This window comes from Myxocyprinus asiaticus, chromosome 42 (assembly GCF_019703515.2).
Source record: "Myxocyprinus asiaticus isolate MX2 ecotype Aquarium Trade chromosome 42, UBuf_Myxa_2, whole genome shotgun sequence".
NCBI lineage: Eukaryota > Metazoa > Chordata > Actinopteri > Cypriniformes > Catostomidae > Myxocyprinus > Myxocyprinus asiaticus.
Window position 1 is genome coordinate 16763898 of NC_059385.1, and position 20859 is coordinate 16784756.

General features: G+C 38.0%; 1 protein-coding gene across 2 annotated transcripts in view; it reads left to right on the forward strand.

Moving 5' to 3' along the window:
- LOC127432814 (rho guanine nucleotide exchange factor TIAM1-like) overlaps positions 1-20859 on the forward strand; it is a 74236-nt gene that overhangs the window by 42108 nt on the left and 11269 nt on the right. For both annotated transcript variants that reach the window (XM_051684243.1, XM_051684241.1), the window contains 5 exons: positions 2456-2560; positions 3314-3395; positions 3466-3552; positions 8548-8760; positions 8973-9100. In XM_051684243.1, the coding sequence (XP_051540203.1) occupies positions 2456-2560; positions 3314-3395; positions 3466-3552; positions 8548-8760; positions 8973-9100 (615 nt within the window). The remainder of the gene's footprint in view (positions 1-2455; positions 2561-3313; positions 3396-3465; positions 3553-8547; positions 8761-8972; positions 9101-20859) is intronic.

The following is a 20859-nucleotide window of genomic DNA, read 5'->3' on the forward strand; positions in this document are numbered from 1 at the left end:
CAAATGACATAATAGACGTTAACTCCCCTATATTCCATTACATAATACACATTTAACATTTATTACAGAATTATTATTATTAATGGAAATTCTGTCATCATTCACCGTCATGTTGTTCCAAACCCATATGACTTTCTTTCTTCCATGCAACACGAAGTAGATTTTAGACAGAATGTTTGCCTGAGTCATTATTTACTTTCAGTGAATGTGTATATATATAGATCTTGAAAGTGAATGGTGACCGAGACTGTCAGTCCCTAACATTCTGTCTAACATATTTTGTGTTCCACAGAATACAAAGGGTCACACTGGTTTGGAACAACATGAGGGTAGAGAAATGATGACAAAATATAAATTATGGCTGAGCTATTGCTTTAAAGAGATTACCCAAAAATGAAGATTCTCTCATCATTTACTCACCCTCATGCCATCGCAGATGTGTATGACTTCCTTTCTTCTGCAGAACACAAATTATGAATTTTAGAAGAATATTTCAGCTCTGTTGTCAGTACAATGCAAGTGAATGGCACATAAAGGAATCATAAAAGTAATCCATATGACTCCAATTGTTAAATCCATATCTTCAGAACTGATATGATAGGTGTGGGTGAGAAACAGATCAATATTTAAGTCATTTGAGTAACTTTTTTAAATTGACGCACAAAGGTTACGGTGCCAATGCTTCCCAAACCGTGGGTGGCGAACCGTATGGTTCGTTTTTTTACCGAGAACTGTTACACTCCTAATCCACACCTATCAAGATATTGATTTAACCACTGGAGTCTTATGGATTACTTTTATGCTGATTTATGTGATTTTGAGCTTTAAAATGTTGGCACCCATTCAGTTGCATTATATGGACCAAAAGAGCTGAAATATTCTTCCAAAAAACTTCAATTGAGTTCAGCAGATGAAAGAAATTCATACACATCTGGCATGAGGGTGAGTAAATGATGAGAGAATTTTCAGTTTTGAGTGAACTATCCCTTTAAGGGCTCTTGTCAGTTCAGGATGAATTTGTCAATAAGAAGAGAGGTTTGGAAATATTTCTAGTAATTATTACGGTGAAAACGTGAACAATGTCCCACAGGGACATTATATATAATGCGGAAATATAAACAAAAGCAAGATCATGCTATATTAATGCCTAGTTTCACTATTTCATAGCTTTTAGATCTTACTTCAGTGTAGTTACAGAGTTCAGTGCAGAAATAATTTAGATCATTAGTTCTGTACAGCAGCACTGCTGCTCCCAATACGCAGAGTATGCAGCCTGCGTAGGGCATCAACCCCGGTCGTGGAGCACTCTCTTCGCCATATGATCGCCTCGCGCCTGTACATCTCTCACGCACCTCACTGTGCACGTGCAGAAATGCTGTCTGTTCACGCTCCAGTTGTCAATCACACGAATGGCAGAGCAAAATGCATTTACACTTAACTTGGATGTTTACATGGTTTTATACAGTTAATCAGCCCGAAATAGCTGCGATAGCTGTGCGGGGTAAATGTGTAAATGCTGCTCATGACATGCGGGACGTGGGACAAAGCGCACTGATATATTGCTGCAGATTTAAAAATGTACACTTAAAAACTGGTCATAAGAGCCCATATTTACAGAATCACCCTGAAAATGGTATCCATCTGACTCCAGTGTTTTAATCCATTTCTTCAGATGCGATATGATAGGTGTGGTTGAGAAACAGATAAATATTTCAGTCCTTTTTTACTATAAATTCTTCTCTCTGCCCAGAAGGTGGCAGTATGCGCGAAGAATGCAAATTGACAAAAACAAAAGGAGAATGTGAAAGTGAAAGTGGAGATTTATAGTAAAAAAAAGAAAATAAAAAAAAAGGACTTACTGTAAATATTGATCTGCTTCTCACCCACACCTAGAATATCACTTCAGAAGATATGGATTTAACAACTGGAGTCGCATGGATTAATTTTATGCTGCCTTTATGTGCATTTTGAGCTGTTCTGGCCACTATTTACTTTCATTGACTGGACTTACAGAGCTGAGATAAGAAGAAAAAAAAGGCATGAGGGTGAATAAATGATGAGAGAATTTTCATTTTTGGGTGAATTATGCCTTTAAATGCCACTGTGGTAACTGGAGCAATCACACTCCAGTTACTCTGTCCACTTCAAATTTATGAGTCCTCTAAATGCATCTCTTTAGATAGTTGGTAACAGTGTAGCATGAAACACACATGAAGATTTATAAATAAATTATCCCGCGATGGAGGAAAGTGGTTGCACTAAATCCCCAAAATGATTTTCTGTCAAGCGCAGAAATAGAATATTAACCAATTCACAAATGGAGCACAACTATACAAAATTAACATCCTCTTGTCATGGACAAAATGTTTTAGATTTTAAGATGGTAGAAAGTAACAGCACTGTCTGAGTGGTATCGGATTGTAATTTTAACTCAGAGTTTGTTTTGACCTCACAGGCTCACAGACTGGAACTTTCTAAGCACTATATACGGTTGAAGTTCCTTGTTGACAATCAAGTGCAATTGTACGTCCCCAAACCCGAGGAAGACCTGTGTGACCTGGTGAGTCCAAGGAAAAGAGCCTGTCAGCGACCACACTGTGTCCATGGACAGCTAAGTACGCTTAGCGGTCAGAGACACAGCATGGGGTGAATTCATTACACAGGGGCTGTTCACGCCTGAACTTTATGTAAAAGTTTTCAGTTCGATGTAGGTTAAAGTGAGTCTGAACTCTCCAGCGGTGTTGGGGAGGGGCTGGTGCATATGTTATGAATTATGTAGAAGATGCATGTGTTGCATAATGTGCTCGGAATAGTTCTTCTATCCCCATAGCTGTGTCTGTTGCTTTTTCTATGTGAGTGTGTGTGTGTGTGTGTCTTAGTGTTTGTGGAGCCTAGGGAAAAACACATTTACAATGACTAGGCAACCTCAAAACTTAATTTACCCTGCTAGTTTTTTTCTTCATGGTTGTTCTTTTAAGATGACACACTAAACTCATTTGCATAGTGAGTCTTTGTGCTCCCCTTGTCTGCTCTCATCTTTTCTTTTTCTTTCTGAAGAGACTTGAGTCTCTCTTACTTTTACTCTCCCTGAAATGATCAAAGCCTAGATTTGTTTTAGGCTCCCTTGAGAACATGCTGATTTTTCTTAAGCGTATATATTTAAGCCGTGAGTTTCTGCGGACTAAGGCATTTCACTGTTTTTTTTTTTTTTTTATGATATATGTGAGCACTTTCTGAATGCATACGGCATTGTACATCCTAAGAGTGCAATCAATATTAACCCCTATCTTTCTCTCTGTTTCCCTTTGTTTAGCTCTACAAAGAGATCGAAATTTGTGCCAAAACAACCAAAGTCATGCACTTTGATAGAGATGAGTCCTGTGCTATCGGCTACGGTAACAATGCTGGTTTCTTTATTTATTAGTCTTTGTTATTTTTCAGTTATTCATATCCCTTCCTCTATAGGGTTTTCTGTGGCTGTGGTCGAGGAGGATGGAGGGCAGCAGCTTCATATCACAGAAGTGAAAGACAGAGGTCTGGCATTCGCAAAAGGTTTGAGACTGAACTCTAAATGGGACTATGCCATTGTCTTCATCATATCTGACACTGCACTTGGCATGTCACGATTATACGGTTTCACTATTAACCCCGCTAAAAATGTCATGGTTAATTTAACCATAAGTATTTCGAATCTACGGTTAAAAACCATGAAATGTTTTATTTACGCATGGCAAAAATATTAACTATAATATATATAAATATATAATAAATAAGAGTTTTTCGGTGTAAGCCTAAATGTGGAAATTCTTGTGCTTGTGCCTGGATGGTTAGTGCAGCTGTTACTGTTGTTACAGACGGTGTTGACGTGGTGCTTGGCCAGGTATCGCGAACTGAACGTGAACTTTCAATTCAAGGGAATCTGGGGCTACCTCAAATAATAATACCTCAAATTGTGTGGTTTGTTGAGGGGAGGTGTGCTATTACTTTTCAAAGTGATCAGATTATCTTCATAAAAATGATCACCTTGCGGATGATAAAATGGGCGAAAAAAATTCCATAGACATATCAGAAGTTCGTATGTTAATGTAATCTTGTGTTGAAGTAGTAAACGTATTTGGCTTGCTGTCCGTATACTGGAGGGCTCGGAGCTCGAGACTCGACTCGAGTCCTGATTACGCCCCCCCCCCCCCCAGACTTTTCTAATTTAGATAATGAATCAAGAGAATAGGTGGAGATAGGGTGGAGGTGGGATGTCAGGAGAGTTGTCACAGGAAGCAGGTAAGCAGCGGCTTATATACTCCTGCTCATGGGCTGTGATATGTCAGATTAAAATTAACATGCTCCTCCCAAACCTCTGTTAATTAACTCCCTACATTGAAGGAGGCACCCAAGCCATATCTTGGGACCAAAATATCATATAGACTTTGGGTTGAGCTCCTTTGACTTGGGCCAGTAAACGCCTACCTATTAACCACCCAGAACAACATAGCAATACCCTAGAAACTACCCAAAACACCCTGTCAACCATATAATATTGCCCTGACAACCAAAAACAACACCCTAGTATTGTGACAGCAAGTTCAAACACTCACATTTTCTTTAGAAAGTGTAAAAATCTAGTTTATAGTTTAGTGACTAATTTGAAGCCATTGTATAGTTGCTAGAAGTAAGATTTTATTTCAAATCTGCTCTAAGAATGGACTACACTTTTATTTATGGTATGGTATTTTAAATCACAAAAACTTCCTAGATTAACCTACTACCGATATTCAAAGTGTAAATTCAAACCTTATTCAGTTTTCCCCACCGTAAATGCCTCACCTGCAGTCGTGTATTAAACTGCTGAGAAATTAGCAAGGGAATACAGAGCAGTCTGAACTGAGAGGACTGGCCCAAATCTTCACTCAGCTGGAGAAATATCATTTAAAAAGCTTTCATATGAGCACAGGATTACCACGAAGAGCAAATTAAACCATTACACACTGCCAGTGATATCTGTGCCAAGTGACTGTGTTCATTAAGGGCAGCTTTCAGAACAGGTTTAAAGTTCTGACACTCTCTGTTTCAATGTAGAGTTCAGTTATTGAGAATCAGAGGATTATAATTTACGGTGCTTGCTAAAGCATGCGTGACTATTACTGTTGCTCAAAACTGAGGGTTAGGGATTTGTTCCAAACCCCTAAGTATTAAATGGTTGTGCTACAGAAATGAATGATACCTCAAATCATACGGCTTGTTGAGGAGAGGTGTGCTATTATCTTTAGAATTTATTGGACTTTCGATCACTTACGATTTTCACCTAATGGACAAAAAACAGGTGAAAATCCCATAGATTTACAATGAAAGAGGGACCTTAGCCATTCAAGGGATGAGAATATCTAAGAGAATTGGGGGTGGGTTCTTTGACTTATGGCAAATTCATGTCACATCGCAATTACCGTAATTACTAGTTTCCAACTTGCAAAAATTGTTTACGTGTTCGTAGAGCTTCGTAGAACAATTTGTAAACACAGAAAGCGCAAACTTGACCATTGTGACCATAGATATACATATGTAGATGCCTCATTCGGAGCGCCATCTTGGAATGGTCAACAAGGAGAGCTGTTTGAATGGAGAAGAAGCCTCAGATCACTTCTTTTATGTGGAAACTGTTCATCATGTAATGAGTTGACAGACTGGGTGCTAATTTTCAGTATATTTACCATGATATATTCATTTGAAGAGGACTTTATTTGCAGTTTTCTATGAAAAAGTACCCCTGTTTTAGAAGAGATCTAAAATATTGCCCAGTGTTTATGGAAACTCAGATAATGTGAAAGTTGGCTGGAAAAGATTCCAGACTGTTACAGACCATATCTGTCAATATACTTTCACGTGTTGACGGAAGGCTCTTGACCTTTCCAGTATGGCGGACACGCCGACATATCACAGCCCATAGGAACAGCTGCTAATAAGGTATATATGTATAGATATATCTATGGTTGTGACGTCATGGAAAAAGAACCAAAATAGCAGAAGCCTCAACAGGTTGTTTACAGATATGTCAGTTTTATGTCATTTTATTATTGCGCTTTTTTTTTGTTCTAAAACCTTCTGCAAAAGCATATAGTAAACTAATGTAGTGATTAAGTATTTTGCTGTTGCTATAGAAACAACTAATTTCAGAGTAGAATCTCTTGAGTCGTCATCGCATAATTCCAGTAATTCTCATGAATGCAGCACTAGGCCAGTAAACAGCTACCTAGCGACCATCTAACAATGCCCTAGCAACTGCATAGCAGCATGCCAAAAACCACTCAGAACACTTTAGTAACTGGACAACACCCTGGCAACCACCTACAACAGCCTAGCTTTGTTGTTGATAGTTTTGTTCAGCAAAATACACTATTTTCCTCTAAAAATGAACCCAAAAAAATCTAGTTATATTAATTTACTATGAAAACTATCTATCAGTGGATACAAACCCAAGTGGACAGTGTTTAGGTTGGAAAGCAATTCCCTTTTTTTCCGTAAGAATATGCCCTGAACACATTAAGTACAAGGCTAAAATTAGAATTGCCAATTAAAACCATGTGCTGTCCAGAATGAATGGAGACAGAGTGTGTGTAACAGACAAAGAATGTCAGTGGTGCATTGGCTGGAGGGAATACTGAAATTCAGGACAGTTTGGACACAAAGCACTGGGGGCGCTTGTTGATTACATCACTCCAACATTCATCATTACCCTATTGCCTGGGGCAGAGCCAAGCCATCCAATAAAAATCCTTTATTACAGCTGACATTTTGCTCTACACAAAACTGGGTCACACTTCAGGCAGTGTGTGCATGCATGCATGTGTGCAAGACCATACAGCATTTATAAAGACCAATGAACAGCAGGGAAACAGCAGTTTTCCTATGGGAACTTGGAGAATGGACAGGGGTGTCAATAATCAATTAAAGTGGCGGTCCTGCCTAACACGCCTTAACTGAGCTATTGGAGTCTAATTGAGCAGCTGATATGTTGTTAATTGATAATTAAGAGAAGGCAAGTCAGGTGGCGAGGGGGATGGGTAAACAAGAACCTTTCTTTGTTTTCATCCTGTCATGCACAACCTATGCACAAAAAACCTGCTTCAAAACGTTAGCGTAGCAATATGTAAATCATTTCCCAACATGCTTGTATAAATAATTAACTTCTTGGATTAATAATTAACCTCTCTAACAACATAACATTTTGTCAGCCTCCAAGAAAACAAGATCTTTACCGTTTTAAGATAGATGAGTTACTGAAAACTTTTGTCTCTGTTTGCCACTGACTGTGTGTTCAAGTGAGTTATTGCCTTTCGAGGGCTTACAAACTAGATTTGAGCTAATGTATGACATTGTGTGTGAAGTTTGGAGAAAGCCTTTCTAACTAAACTAATCAAAGACCAACTTCTTATTCACTTAACAGGCTACAAGTGTCAACTCTTAGGCCATGTCTACACTCATTTTCACTTTGAAAACACATTGATTTTACCACGTTCACAAGTCTTATCCACAATGGAACGGCGTTTTCTTCCACCAAAAATGGCGACTTTCAAAACCGTTCTCCATTACTGCATAATTTGGAAAAAGATGATGGTGGGAAACTGAAAACGGATTAGTGTGGATACATTTTCGTTTGAAAACACAGATTTTGCTACATTTATGCCTCTCATCCACACTGAAACGGAGACTTTCCAAAACATGATTATTGGAAACTGAAAACTGACTTTTTAAACTAAAACAGATTCGTTTGGATACGTTTTCATTTGTGAACACTGATTTCGCTACGTTTACGCCTCTGACATTGCAATTGCGTTTTCCTCCAACAAAACCGTAGCGTTTCGAACACGCACTCCATTACCGCATTTTTTGGAAAACAATGACATTAGGAAACTGAAAACAGAGTTTTCAAGCAAAACAGAATTAATGTCTTTACCTTTTAACTTGAAAGTTCATTTATTTTGCTACTTTTACAAGTTTTATCTGTACTGGAATGGTGTTTTCCAGTGACTTTCCAAAACACTCCATTAATGCCTATTTTGGAAAACATGATGTTTGGAAAAATGAAACAGACTTATCAAACGAAAATGGATTAGTGTGGATAAGTTTTCTTTTGAAAATGCATTGATTTCGCCCCATTTAAGCCTTTCATTCACCACTGAAAATGGAGACTTTTAAAACGCTCTCTAACGATGAAATTAGAAAATGGATTAATGTGAACGTGGCCTAAATTTGTATTCTTGGGTGTCTAAGCCTTGTGCACAGGCTTATGGAGAGGGTTGCAAGTTATGGAAAAGCCAAACAACTAGCAAAAATGCTGTTTAGGATCAGCCATTATTGGTAGTCGCAGTTAATGGGAATCGGTATTGCCATTTAATAATTGATGTGTGGAGTGTCCTGAGAATGATCTGAGAAGTGTCCATCAAGTTTCTGTAACCTATGAATCTAGATTTGAGCTATATATGTCCTTTTTGTAAGTGTCTTGTTCAAGTGGATATAAAAAGATATTTAAAATGTACATGCATGTTCTTTGTTCAGGTCTGCGAGCAGGTGACGAGATTCTGAAGTTGAACAGTAAGCAGGCGAGTGTGTTGGAACTGGCAGACATGCAGGCTGCGTTCTCTCTGCCCTCTCTCACCCTCACTGTCAGCACGCTGCCCGCGACTGATCCGCACCAGCTGTGCCAGCTTCCCCCCCGCCGATCAGATGGTGCCCAGGACCTCTGCACTGACATCTTCTCCCAGAGCCATGGTAAACTTCAATTCTGCTGCTTAATTGCATTTATTTCCATGTATTATTCTCATTGGGTCACTCTGACAAAAGAAGTTACCACAAACAGCTCAACTGATTTTCAAGCATGTGCCTTAAAGAAATAGTTCACCCAAAATTTTTAATTCTGTCATAATTTAGCCTTTCTAATGTTGTTCCAAACCTGTATATACACACTCCATTGCTCCCTCTAGAGGACATCCTGGATGAAGGTGTTGGCCTGGTGCTGCACAGCCCAGATGACACAGTGGAAGATCGGGCCAGTCTAGCAGCCGAGAGCCCTGCTGACAGCCCGAAGGATGAAACAGACTCGAGATACAAGGTGAGAGACCACCTATCCCGAAGATTCATCAAAACAAGCTTTGCTCGAACTGTCAGCCGTCTGTCTGTTTTGAATCACAGAGCGTGTCACCCCAGTTTCTTTTGCATCGGGGTCATTTTCAGTTGTGTTATTACGTTATATTTCCTCCGCTGCTGTTGTTGACATTGTTTCGGTTGGGTAAATATAGGCTCTTTATTGTCTGATATGAATGGTTTGTTCTAGGGTCAGGTGACAGAAATGTGATGGCTGGTTAAGAGCTCTTTGTCATGTAATCTAAGTGACCTTTGTTTTTAAGGTCACTTGATGAGAGCGTTCAGAGGCAGCAGCAGATGGGGAGACAGGTTGTCTTGCCTTGCGGATCTACACACACACACTTTGAGTTGTGATGACATATTAGTTTGTTTGATGGAGGTTAAGATCAGAGATGGCAATGTAATCATTAAAGCTGCCATACCATACATAACCTCTCTCTCTCTCTCTCTCTCTCTCTCTCTCTCTGTCTCATGCATTTAAAACACATATAAAACAGATAATATAAAACAAATAAATCAATATGATTTTGTTGTTTTCTAGTAAAATTTGAAACATCCTTACAAATTTACTTACTGTGTGTGATCACAAGACTTTTTTTTTTTTAAAGAGTTATCTATTTTTATCATTAACCTTGCTAAATTTTGTTAGATTGTTGCTTAAAGGGATAGTTCACCCAAAAATGAAAATTCTCTTATTTACTCACCCTCATTGCCATCCTGGATGTGTATGACTTTCTTTCATCTGCTGAAATAAAATGAAGATTTTCAGAAGAATATATCTGCTCTGTAGATCCACACGATGTAGTTGTATGCAGGGTCCAAAATTTTGAAACTCCAAAAAGCAAAAAAATGCAGCATACAAGTAATCAATAGGACTCCAGTGGTTAAATCTAAAGCTTCTGAAGCAATATGATAGGTGTGGGTGAGAAACCAAAAAAATAAATAAATAAATAAAACAAAACATATATAATTCCTTTTTTACTATAGATATGGAGCTCTGGGTTGGCATGAGTGTTTTGGATGAATTATACCTTTAAAACAAGTAAAAGAATATTTGCTAAAGGGGTAAGAAACAAACGTATATTCTCTGAAAACAAATCGTATATTTTATGCAAAGTAAATTGATCTTATTTAGAGAATGTTTAAATATTTTTATTGTAAATCAAAAATTCTGATAAACGATTTTTGCTGTGTAATTAAGGCTTTAGTTTTGTCTGTGATAATCGAGAACTGCTGCGATTTGTTTTTCTCTGTTTTGTTGTTTTCTAGTACTCTCTGTAGGTCACTCTGATTATTGGTTTTCTCCAGTTATTGACCTGATGTCTGGCCCCTTTTCTTGTTCTCTTTGTATAATGTTCTGTTTCTCCCTCCTACCCCCCCCCCTTCTCTGTGTCCTTGTCTGTCACACTGACACTGCCAGTCTGCCACAGTCTCTCTGCCCTGTTCTCCAGCACACCATCTGTTGCAGGGACACATTTAGCCCTAATAATTCACCCACAACAACACCATACACTGTTATACTATGTGTGTGTCTCTTCCTCCTCCCTTTTGTCCCACCCAAGTGTTATGTTGCCCCTTTCATTGTGTTGGTAAGATGTTTTGTGTTGTAACTGGTATCATGACATCCAGACAGTCACATAACCACATCACAACTGCTCTTTCTGCATCCAGCACGTGCCAACTCTGGACAAGGGGCTCTAATTCTGGGTCGCCACTTTATCCCTGGTCACTAAAATATGTTTAGGTTTGGATGCTGGTCCACAGCATGAGATGCTAGTCTCCTCACAAGGCTTCTTAATGAAATTGCAAATGTAAGTTTGTGAGGAACTTGTTCATCTAGGCCTGCCAATCTCCCAAGGATATATAAGCAGCTGCTTCCCTCACACCGGTGATGATTGTTCCGGCATCCCTCCATCTCCCCATCTCGAACTTTAGAGTTTATAACACTGTAAAAAAATCAGAAGTTGAGAACTTAATAAAGAGCTCAAGCCCAAAATAGTCCTTCCATTATGGACAGCATGCCAAATATGTTTACCTTAAAGGGATAGTTCAACCAAAAATTCTGTCAGTATTTACTCCTCCTCATATCACTCAAAACCTGTATGCATTTCTTCTGTGGAACACATAGATATTTTGAAAAATGTCCATCCGGTGTCTTTTTGTCCATACAATGAAAGTTAATGGGGTTCAATGTTTTTTTGGACCCCATTGACTTTCATTGTATGGACAAAAACAGTTGAAACATTCTTCAAAATATCATGTTCCACAGAAAAAATAAAGTCATACAGGTTTGGAGTGACATGAGGGTGAGTAATTGTTGACACAATTTTCATTTTTGGGTGAAATATCCCTTTTAATGTGCTCCAGGATTAGATGAACCAGTGTACATGTGAAATTTGCTTGGAGAAATTAGAGACTTTTTGTTTTTTGGAGAAACTATATTAAAAAATTGTGCACACACAACCCGAGTTTGGTACAGGTACAGAAAACATTGCTGCAAAACAGGAATAATATAGTAGATTTTAGATTAATGCTAATATGATGAAGACCTAGAGGTCAAAACGTGCAGATATTTACTATTTTCTCTACTTAAGTAGCTTAACCAGCAAGACTTACTTGGGGACTGTTCACACTGAAAGCAATTTTCCATCTATCTGTGCTGTTTTTCCATTGTTTTTTAACCGTATGTAAACATGCACTATACAGACAGGTCTTGCACAGGAGCACAGAATTTTTTTAGATGTTGTGTCAGGTTAAAAAGAACATCAACTTTTAAAAGCATGTCTCGAGACAGTTATGTTCTGTTATATTCATTGCACTTTTAGCTAGCTTTTTTTTATTGCATATACACATGTTTGGTTAGTCAACCAGCATCACCAAGTTTTGCTGATACATCTTTGTTATGCTGGTCAACCAGCTAGACCAGCATCAAACAAGCCTATAAAAGCATCATGGACCAGCATGGATTCATGTTGGTCTTTTCAGCATGGTAGTCAGTCCACAGACCCAAATTGTTGCATGATCCCAGTAAAATTCTCCCTCTGTCTAGACAGGAATCAGTACATTTCTCACAAACGGCGAGCATCATTTGAGCTGAAACCTTACTGATGGCTCCTAATCAGAAGTAATTTGATCATTGGCTTAAATGTGTCAGATTCATGAGTAAGAAGGAAAACCACATTAGACTTTGCTTATTTTTATCTTGGCTGCTTCTTCAGGCAATTTGTTCTTCATATTAACAAGATTAAGCAAACTCCCTCATTGTTTTCCCGTTTTGAGAACTTATTCTGTTGTCGTACGTGTTTTTGCGTGTGTGTGTTTGACAGAATGACACAGATAGAGGCTGATTACACTTGGCATAATTTATGGGATTCATATTCTTTCCTCTCTCCTCTTCCCACATTAATCACACGGCTGGTTATCATTATTATCTCCCGTCAATTCTGTTTTCTTTTCTCGCTTTGAGGTGAGGGAGAAAGACGAGGAGGACATCTCCTTTAATTAGCTCTGCATTCTAATTGCTTGATTATGCACATCGATTCAAAACGCTTAACGCTGATAAATTATGGAAAGACCTGCCGGAGGAAACAGACAACCCAGAAGACAAAGGACAGGGGGACTTCATTATTTTCCAGGCTTGAAAATGACTGTATGTATCTCATCAGGGGTGGGTACATCCTGCAAAACCCCAAAACTTATTTTCCTGCTAGACTTTTTTACAATGCAAGTTCATCCAGCTGAGCAGTTTTGCCCTCAAGTTATCACTTCTGAAGAGAAATACAAATGCGTGTTCATGGATTTGGGCTGTTAACTGTCTAAATATTGACTTTTCTCATCAGCGTGTGTGTGTGTGTGTAAGGGAGAGGGATGTTTGTAGTAGAGGATTCTTTTAGTCATGGTTGGTCTGTTGAGGATACACATTATGCGCTACCAGTGCTTGTTCCAACCTGCATTCTGTGAAATCTCCAGAGAAATTTATGCATCTGCATGTTGTATATGCTCAGAGGTACTGCAAAGCCTTTAAGCTTGTGTGTATGGTGAGTTGTGAGAGAGTGAATGGGTGTGAGAGAAACTGGATAATAAAGGACTTTCTCTAATTTTTTGCTCTTTAGCATGCAAACCAACCCTGCCCTTACAAAAAAATACCATGGGAACTATTGTTTCTGCCTAAACATACTATAGTTATTGCTGTTATTGTTGCTCTAAAACCATAAGATAACATAGGTTCTCCTTCAAACAATGTAAGAAGCTTTTAGAAAGCTGTTACTTCAGTACAGGGTACACTACAGATAACAGTACTATCTGTTGTATTTTGACCAGTGGTGGGCTGTGCATTAAAAGTCTAGGCCTTCAGTGTGATTCATGCCATTAAGAAAACACAGTTTCACAACGAATAAGACACCCTATGCCTTTGGGCATCATACATTATGCCGCAGCTAACTAGTTATACCAATTGACATTTAAAAAACACGTCCATGCACGAAAGCCAGAACTTGAAATGACACAATGCTCAAGCAAGCCTAATTTTAACTGCAGCATGACTGTTTTGTGAAATGTACATCTCCTGAACAGACATTCAAAAAATCATAATTTTTCATATGAATCTACCAAGGAGGTCTACAATACCTGGAAAAATCTATCTAATAATATTTTTGCGATTTAAATGTTGCTTGCAATAAATTTCATTTCGTCAGGGAACACGGTTATGCTGCGTTCCATTCAAGTTGGATGAGGGATATTCCTACTTGATATCTCTGACCATAAATGCATTCCATTCCCTGATATATTCGGAATTGCAATGCTCCCATTAGCTTAGCAGGGGTTTGACTCTCATTACAGATGTCTCCTAGCAACCCAACTGATAAACAATGCTGCAGCGCTAGCATTTGTGCTTCAGGTGTACCATTATCAAAAGAGATTATAATGTTTTATACACCTGCTTCTGCAGGCGTTTGTTAAACCAGCTTTAATATCATGTAATGTGGAAACGAACTCATTTATCAATATTACTTAATAAAGTGAATGTTTATCACTTATGCATGTTTATATCTCCCTGAGTGTCCACCTGTTTGTGTGACATCATGCACCTGCATCTCGGTGATATCAGAGTTGAGAATTTCTGCATGAGCCTACAAGTTGTAATTCTGACTTCAAGATGCATTCCATTGCACTTTTCCTAGTAGGAAGTTGTAAAATCCGACTTTCCGAGTTGAATGGAGCGCAGCACTTCTTTTCAAAACTTGATCCGACACTGAATGCTCAAGCAGCCTAAAACTCCTGATGTTGCTATAACAATGCAAAAAGCACTTACCTGTTAGCTTGAAGTATAAATCAGTCCTCCTTTCCTGTTTAATTTATCAATCACACGGTCATGCAGAACATCTCATGTTTTTAAATCCATAAGGATCTCTTTCTCAGTGGTTATGTGGCAGCCGACTCCTCTGCAAGATCTCGCGCTTTTCGCTCTTGAATTATGTACATCACTTAAAGCGTGATTGCGTCACTCAAGGCCAGCTAGAAGGCCTTGACCGGGACATATCCTAAAGATCACACCCACCAAGAACAAATAAATCAATCTGATTGGCTGATGAATCTGACTTTAGTTGCACATTCATTTGCACTGTTGAGGGATTCTGTGGAAATTCTGAAGGCCTAAAGGGGTGGAGCTCAGACTCACGCACTGCTTCCAGCATGCGATTTGTGAAACAATTGTCACACTTTGCTTGTAAGCATCAAGGAATAAATTCTGACTGGGTAAACTTTTTGTTTTTCTCTGTTTGTTTGTAGATTAATTAGGAGTGGAAAGCGATTAAAAATACATAGGCAAAAAGGTGATTGAGAATGAAAGGATGAAAAATATTTATATATTTGGCATGTTAAGCCAGCAGAGAAGGCTTTGCTGGCCCTGATAAATTGCCACTGATTTTGACAAACCATTAGGACTGGGTAAATATATAATCTCCCAATTAATCGCAATCTTCATTTAAACGATTCGGATGTTGATTTTATAAATTCCAATTTCGATCTTTTACTTTATAGTTTACTTCAATTTTGGCTGTTTATTATATTATCTGGTTTAAAAAAAAAAAAAAAAAATTAACTGCATAGTTTGGGCCCTATTTATAATTTACCATGCAAGTATAAATACCAAGCTCCCTGTACAATTTATTGCATTAGTTGATCATTTGTCAGGTTATCATAAATTATATCAAAATTGGAATAGAATAAAATCGTATTTGGAAATCGATATCAATACCCAGCTTTAGAAAACAGACGTGTTTGGAAAGTTGTTCAGCTGTGCTTTCACGATTGCGGCGTTTGAGCTGTGGTAGCACAACAGAATGAATGCAAAATGTTAAACATTTCTAAGACATTGCGTTTTCTTAAGATGCAACATTAACATTTACAGTTGAAGTCAGAAGTTACATACACCTTAGACAAATAGATTTAAACTCAGTTTTTCACAATTCTTGACATTTAATCATAGAAAACATTCCCTGTCTTAGGTCAGTTAGGATCACTACTTTATTTTAAGAATGTGAAATGTCAGAATAAAAGTAGAGAGAATGATTTATTTCAACTTATATTTCTTTCATCATATTCCCAATGGGTCAGATGTTTACATACACTTTGTTAGTATTTGGTAGCATTGCCTTTTGTTTAACTTGGGTCAAACGTTTTGGGTAGCCTTCCACAAGCTTCTCACAATAAGTTACTGGAATTTTGTCCCATTCCTCCAGACAGTACTGGTGTAACTGAGTCAGGTGTGTAGGCCTACTTGCTCACACATGCTTTTTCAGTTCTGCCCACGATCTTTGCTGATTTCTTTTGATTTTCCCATGATGTCAAGCAAAGAATCACTGAGTTTGAAGGTAGGCCTTAAAATACATCCACAGGTTCAGTACACTTTCTATCAGAAGCTAATTGGCTATTTGTCTAATGGCTTGACATCATTTTCTTGAATTTTCCAAGCTGCTTAAAGGCACAGTTGTGTATGTAAACTTCTGACCCACTGAAATTGTGATATAGTCAATTAAAAGTGAAACAATCTGTCTGTAAACAATTATTGGAAAAATTACTTGTGTCATGCACAAAGTAGATGTCCTAAATGACTTGCCAAAACTGTAGTTTGCTCATATTAAATCTGTGGAGTGGTTAAAAAAATGAGTTTTAATGACTTCAACCTAAGTGTATGTAAACTTCTGACTTCAACTGTTAATATAATGGTACCTGTATGTTTAAACACCCTTTGATTTTATTCCATCCACAGTTTTGACATCAAAATTCTCATTTGAAGACATTGTACTGCTCTTAAACTTTGTTTAACTTTGAAAAGTAGTCCTGAAGTCAGGTTTTGAGACTGATATGGGGCATCTCTACACTTTCCAAGGAAGGAAACCTACCTCTTCCTGTCTCCTATGAGTCTATGCATTGATAAGATGAAGCCACATGAGTCTACAGGACAGTGAAGGCTCTCTTCTAGTGTGTGGTTGTGGGTCTGTGTCATTTTCTGTGTCTGTTAGCAGAGAGATTCCTTTAATGTTGCATGCAGGTTGGAACTTGTGACTGAGAGCTCTGGCTGAATGAATTAAGGTATGTCTGTCATGAAGCCATATTCATGTTTCCATTAGGAATTGTGTTGTCTGTTGTGAATATCTTGTTTACTGTTGTTGCTAGTGTGTGTGTGTTTGGCCACTTTAGACTCTTTTAATTTTGCAAGCCTGATTGACTTAAAGGGATAGTTCACTAAAGAATGTAAAACTGGCTCTCATGTCATTGCAAACCCATATGGCTTGCTTATGTGGAACACAAAAGGAGATGTTTTAAATGTCCCTGTTCGTCTTTTGAATACAGTGGCAATGGATAGTGACTCACATTTAAGCTTAAAACAAGATTCAAAAGTATCGTAAAAGTAGTAGAAGCAGCTCATGCATCTTAATTCAAGTCTTCTGAAGGCATATGATGGGTTTTGATGAGAAATGACTTGAAACGAAAGTTTCAGTAAAATGATTTTTCAGTGAAAATCTTGACATCTTTTGTGGCTTGTGCATCATATTCCTAATCTTCTGAAGCCATATGATAGGTTTTGGTGTCAAACAACCTGAAATGTAGGTCTTTTTTAACTAAAAATCCTGTTCGTTGCAACTCATGCATCGTTTTGCAAGTCTACTGAAGACATACGATGGGTTTTGGTAACAAACAACTGAAATTAAGGCATTTTTTAGTAAAAATCTGATCTGTGAGAAACTTTACAGTTTACAGTGGCTCACGTTCAGAGCTAAAAACAAGAATTTTCATTTTTGAATAAACTATTCCTTTAACCTCTGGGTTTTGGAGCTTTGAAATTCACTTTTGAAAATGTCAACAAGTTTTGCTCAAGTATGGGTTAACTAGGGAAACATTAACCCTTGACTGAGCTCTATTGAAGGAAGGATTTTTTTTATTTAATTTGGTGGGTGGGGGGCTTTTCTGTTAGATTCATACTTTAGAGAGAGTGACAGAAAATTATTGGAAAAGAGAGGAAACCATATTGGTCAGGGTGGATTAAAACCAGTGCCACCTGCATGAGCACCTCAGCTCAACGTACCTGGAACCACTGCACCACAGCACCTACTTTTGTCTTAAGTTGCTTTTTTTTATACTACTCTTTCAGCAGTACAAAGGCAAACATCTAGCACCGTTAGAATCTGCCACAACTGTTGTCTTTGTTCCTGTTAATGTTTTCACCTGGGAGAGCTGTGCTCTTCCTAGCTGTCTTATGCTGTGCTAACAGAGGAAACGGATGATGTTTGTGACTTTCCCATCCTGCCCCCTCCCCTTCTTTCCTCCTCATCCCGAAAAGATTATTATTATTTTCTCAATCTCTCTCTCTCTCTCTCACACACACACACACTACCCCTCTCTCTCTGTGTGTGTTTACTGTACCACCACAGCTGTCAGATCCCCATTCCATCCATCCAGCTAAAAACCAGCTCAGACAAGCATAGACTGAAGGAAAGCGAGGGAGAAATTCTAGGAAAGGAGGGAGGAGGCTGTGGATTGGGAAGGATTGTGGAGTTGATAGTGAAGACACACTCAGTTTATCAGTTTCTCTTGTGCTGATCAGAGTAATTCAGTTCTTGCTGTCACGGGCAATTACAGTTTCTTCTGCAAGAAGATAAGGAGGAGGCACTTCCTGTATTTTTGTTACGGGTCACTATACTGTAACATCTGTGACCTCTAGGCAGAATGTCTGTGCTGTGGAGACACAGGAGTTCCAAACGCTCCTCTGAGTCCATCTATGACATGCTGCAATTGGTGAGCCTAAGTGTGTGTTTCTGTTCATTTGTGTGTGCAGGTTTTGGTGGGACTTAATCAGTGTTACATAACAGCTCATGAGCTCCATTTTATAACACACACTGTGAATTGTTGCAGATTTGGCGGCTTAGTATGTTACGTATAGATGTGCATGGTTAGGCACAAGTTTCAACGGTTTAAGGGAATATTCTGGGTTAAATACAATTTAAGCTTTATGATAATGGTGGTTACCTCAGAATATATTGTATAGTTTATAAAAAAATATATATATATAAACCAAAAACATGTAACTATCACATGTTTCAAAGTAGGCTATAACCATTATTTCAATAGTATGATCATTACGCTTCAGTGTTGGCACGGGACTCCTGTGATAGATAAATTTGCCAACTCTATCTGTACAAAGTTATATCCAATCTTTCAACTTGTACCATGACCAGCTTAAAAAGTAGCCCTGGTTACTTTCGCTTGGTATCTGTGGGAGGATACCAGGAAGGAACAGGGAAGGAACAAAATGTGATTATCCATATCACACTGTTTGCATGGAGCAAACTCCTCCCACAGCCACAGGTCAGTGATACATAAACAGAAATCCATCTAGAAAAGTAGTTCCACCTGAAAAGGATGATTTAAACAACATTACAGCTCAGATAACAATTTTTACTGAAGAGTTCATGTAGGTGCTTTAACAAAAATACAAATAGCATATTTCTGCTTTTATTCCCCCGCAACGCTTGCCCCATTGTCTTCCATTGTATGTGTAGTACTGTAAACCTGTGTTCTGTTTTCTTGTAAAAACTGAGGGATGAGTCCAAATAATTTAAGGGATAATGTACAGTCATTAGGTTATTGCAGAATAAACTCCAACAGGGTGATCTAGGCCTGATGCGTAGCAGAGGGGTCTTGTATCACTCTAAAGGGGTTTATGTTGTGATTAACATCTGGCTGACTGTACATTATCCTTCTTATTACATGGCTACTAACATGGATAAATAAATACATGGACATAAAATATTGATCTGCGTTAAAATTATGTAATTATGTGAAAAGAAAGAAATTGCTGGACAACTGAAATCCACCTCCGGTTTGCGTCAGAGTTCTGTTGGTGTTTATTTTGTAATTGATGAACGTCTGACTGCTCATTATGCATCTGTTTACAAGACTACTTGCCAAATAAATAAATAAATGTACATGAAAATTGATTTGAGTTGAAATTATTTTATTAGCTTACTTGTGGAATTTGCACAGCAGGAAAATGACTCGCAATACTCGGATGAGCAGTGGATGTGCAGTTGTTACTCGGATATATCAGACCACTAGATGGTGCCATTGACCAATCAGAATCGAGTATTCCAGAGCACCATCTAATAATCTGTAATAATCAACAACATGCCACAGATGTTAATCAGAGATATGCTGATATTTTGTAATACGGTATACTTAGATATTTAATATGCACAGTTGTGTTATTGTAGACATTTAAAAAAAATAGTGAGGTTTTTTTTTTATTATTATTAATTTTTTTTATAAAAAATAATGCAAAATGCAGTTGCATGGCTGGTAAGAAATATTTATGATAATTATATATATTGAATTATGGAATGTAAACAGAAAACATGGACAAGAAGCATGGCTGGAGGAAAGCTTCTGACCAAGTCTTAAGTGTGGAAATATTTTAAGACATAGTGACAAATTAATTATTTTATTTACACTTTTTTTTTTCAACTTGTGGATTTAAATGTTCAAGGTTCTTTTAAAGTTACTTTGTGATCATTTAAAGTAGAAGGTCAGCTTGGTGTTTGAAAAAGTAATGAAATTTGTCATTAAAAACAAAGTTTGTTAATCTTCCAACCTGTTTTGTAATGAAATACAATACTGTGATAGTACCATACACTGCGATAAAGCTTCAGCAATTATAGCAATATGAAAATGTTGTACCAGCACATGCCTATTGTTGAAAGACCTTATACTGTGTTTTACCTGGAGTATTGCTTTTTTAAGTGGAAAAAACAAAGCTACATGCTTTATCTGTCAATCTCTCTTTCTTTCCTCCATTGCTCTGCCTCTCTCTCGGCTGTCCAGGCTGGTTAAGGCATGCTGGCATGTGTGGGCTCTTTGTCAGTCCATCACTATGTGTTTATCAGAAAGGAATACATGCTGCTGGAAGCCGCATCTGTCCTCCGTTTCTCCTGTCTGTGTGAATCTGTTCCACCTATTCCTGAACATCAACCCAAGTCTGAGAGCTCACAGTAGCACTGTCTTTAACCTCATCTGTACTGAAGCCATTAAGTTACATTTTAAGATATGGCATTTGATTGAAATCTGTTGTTTAAGACAGAAGTCTCAACAGTTACGTGAACATGAAAGGAATAGTTTACCCAAAAATGAAAATTTGGTTGGTATTTAATTTGGTGTCGTTCCAAACCCTGT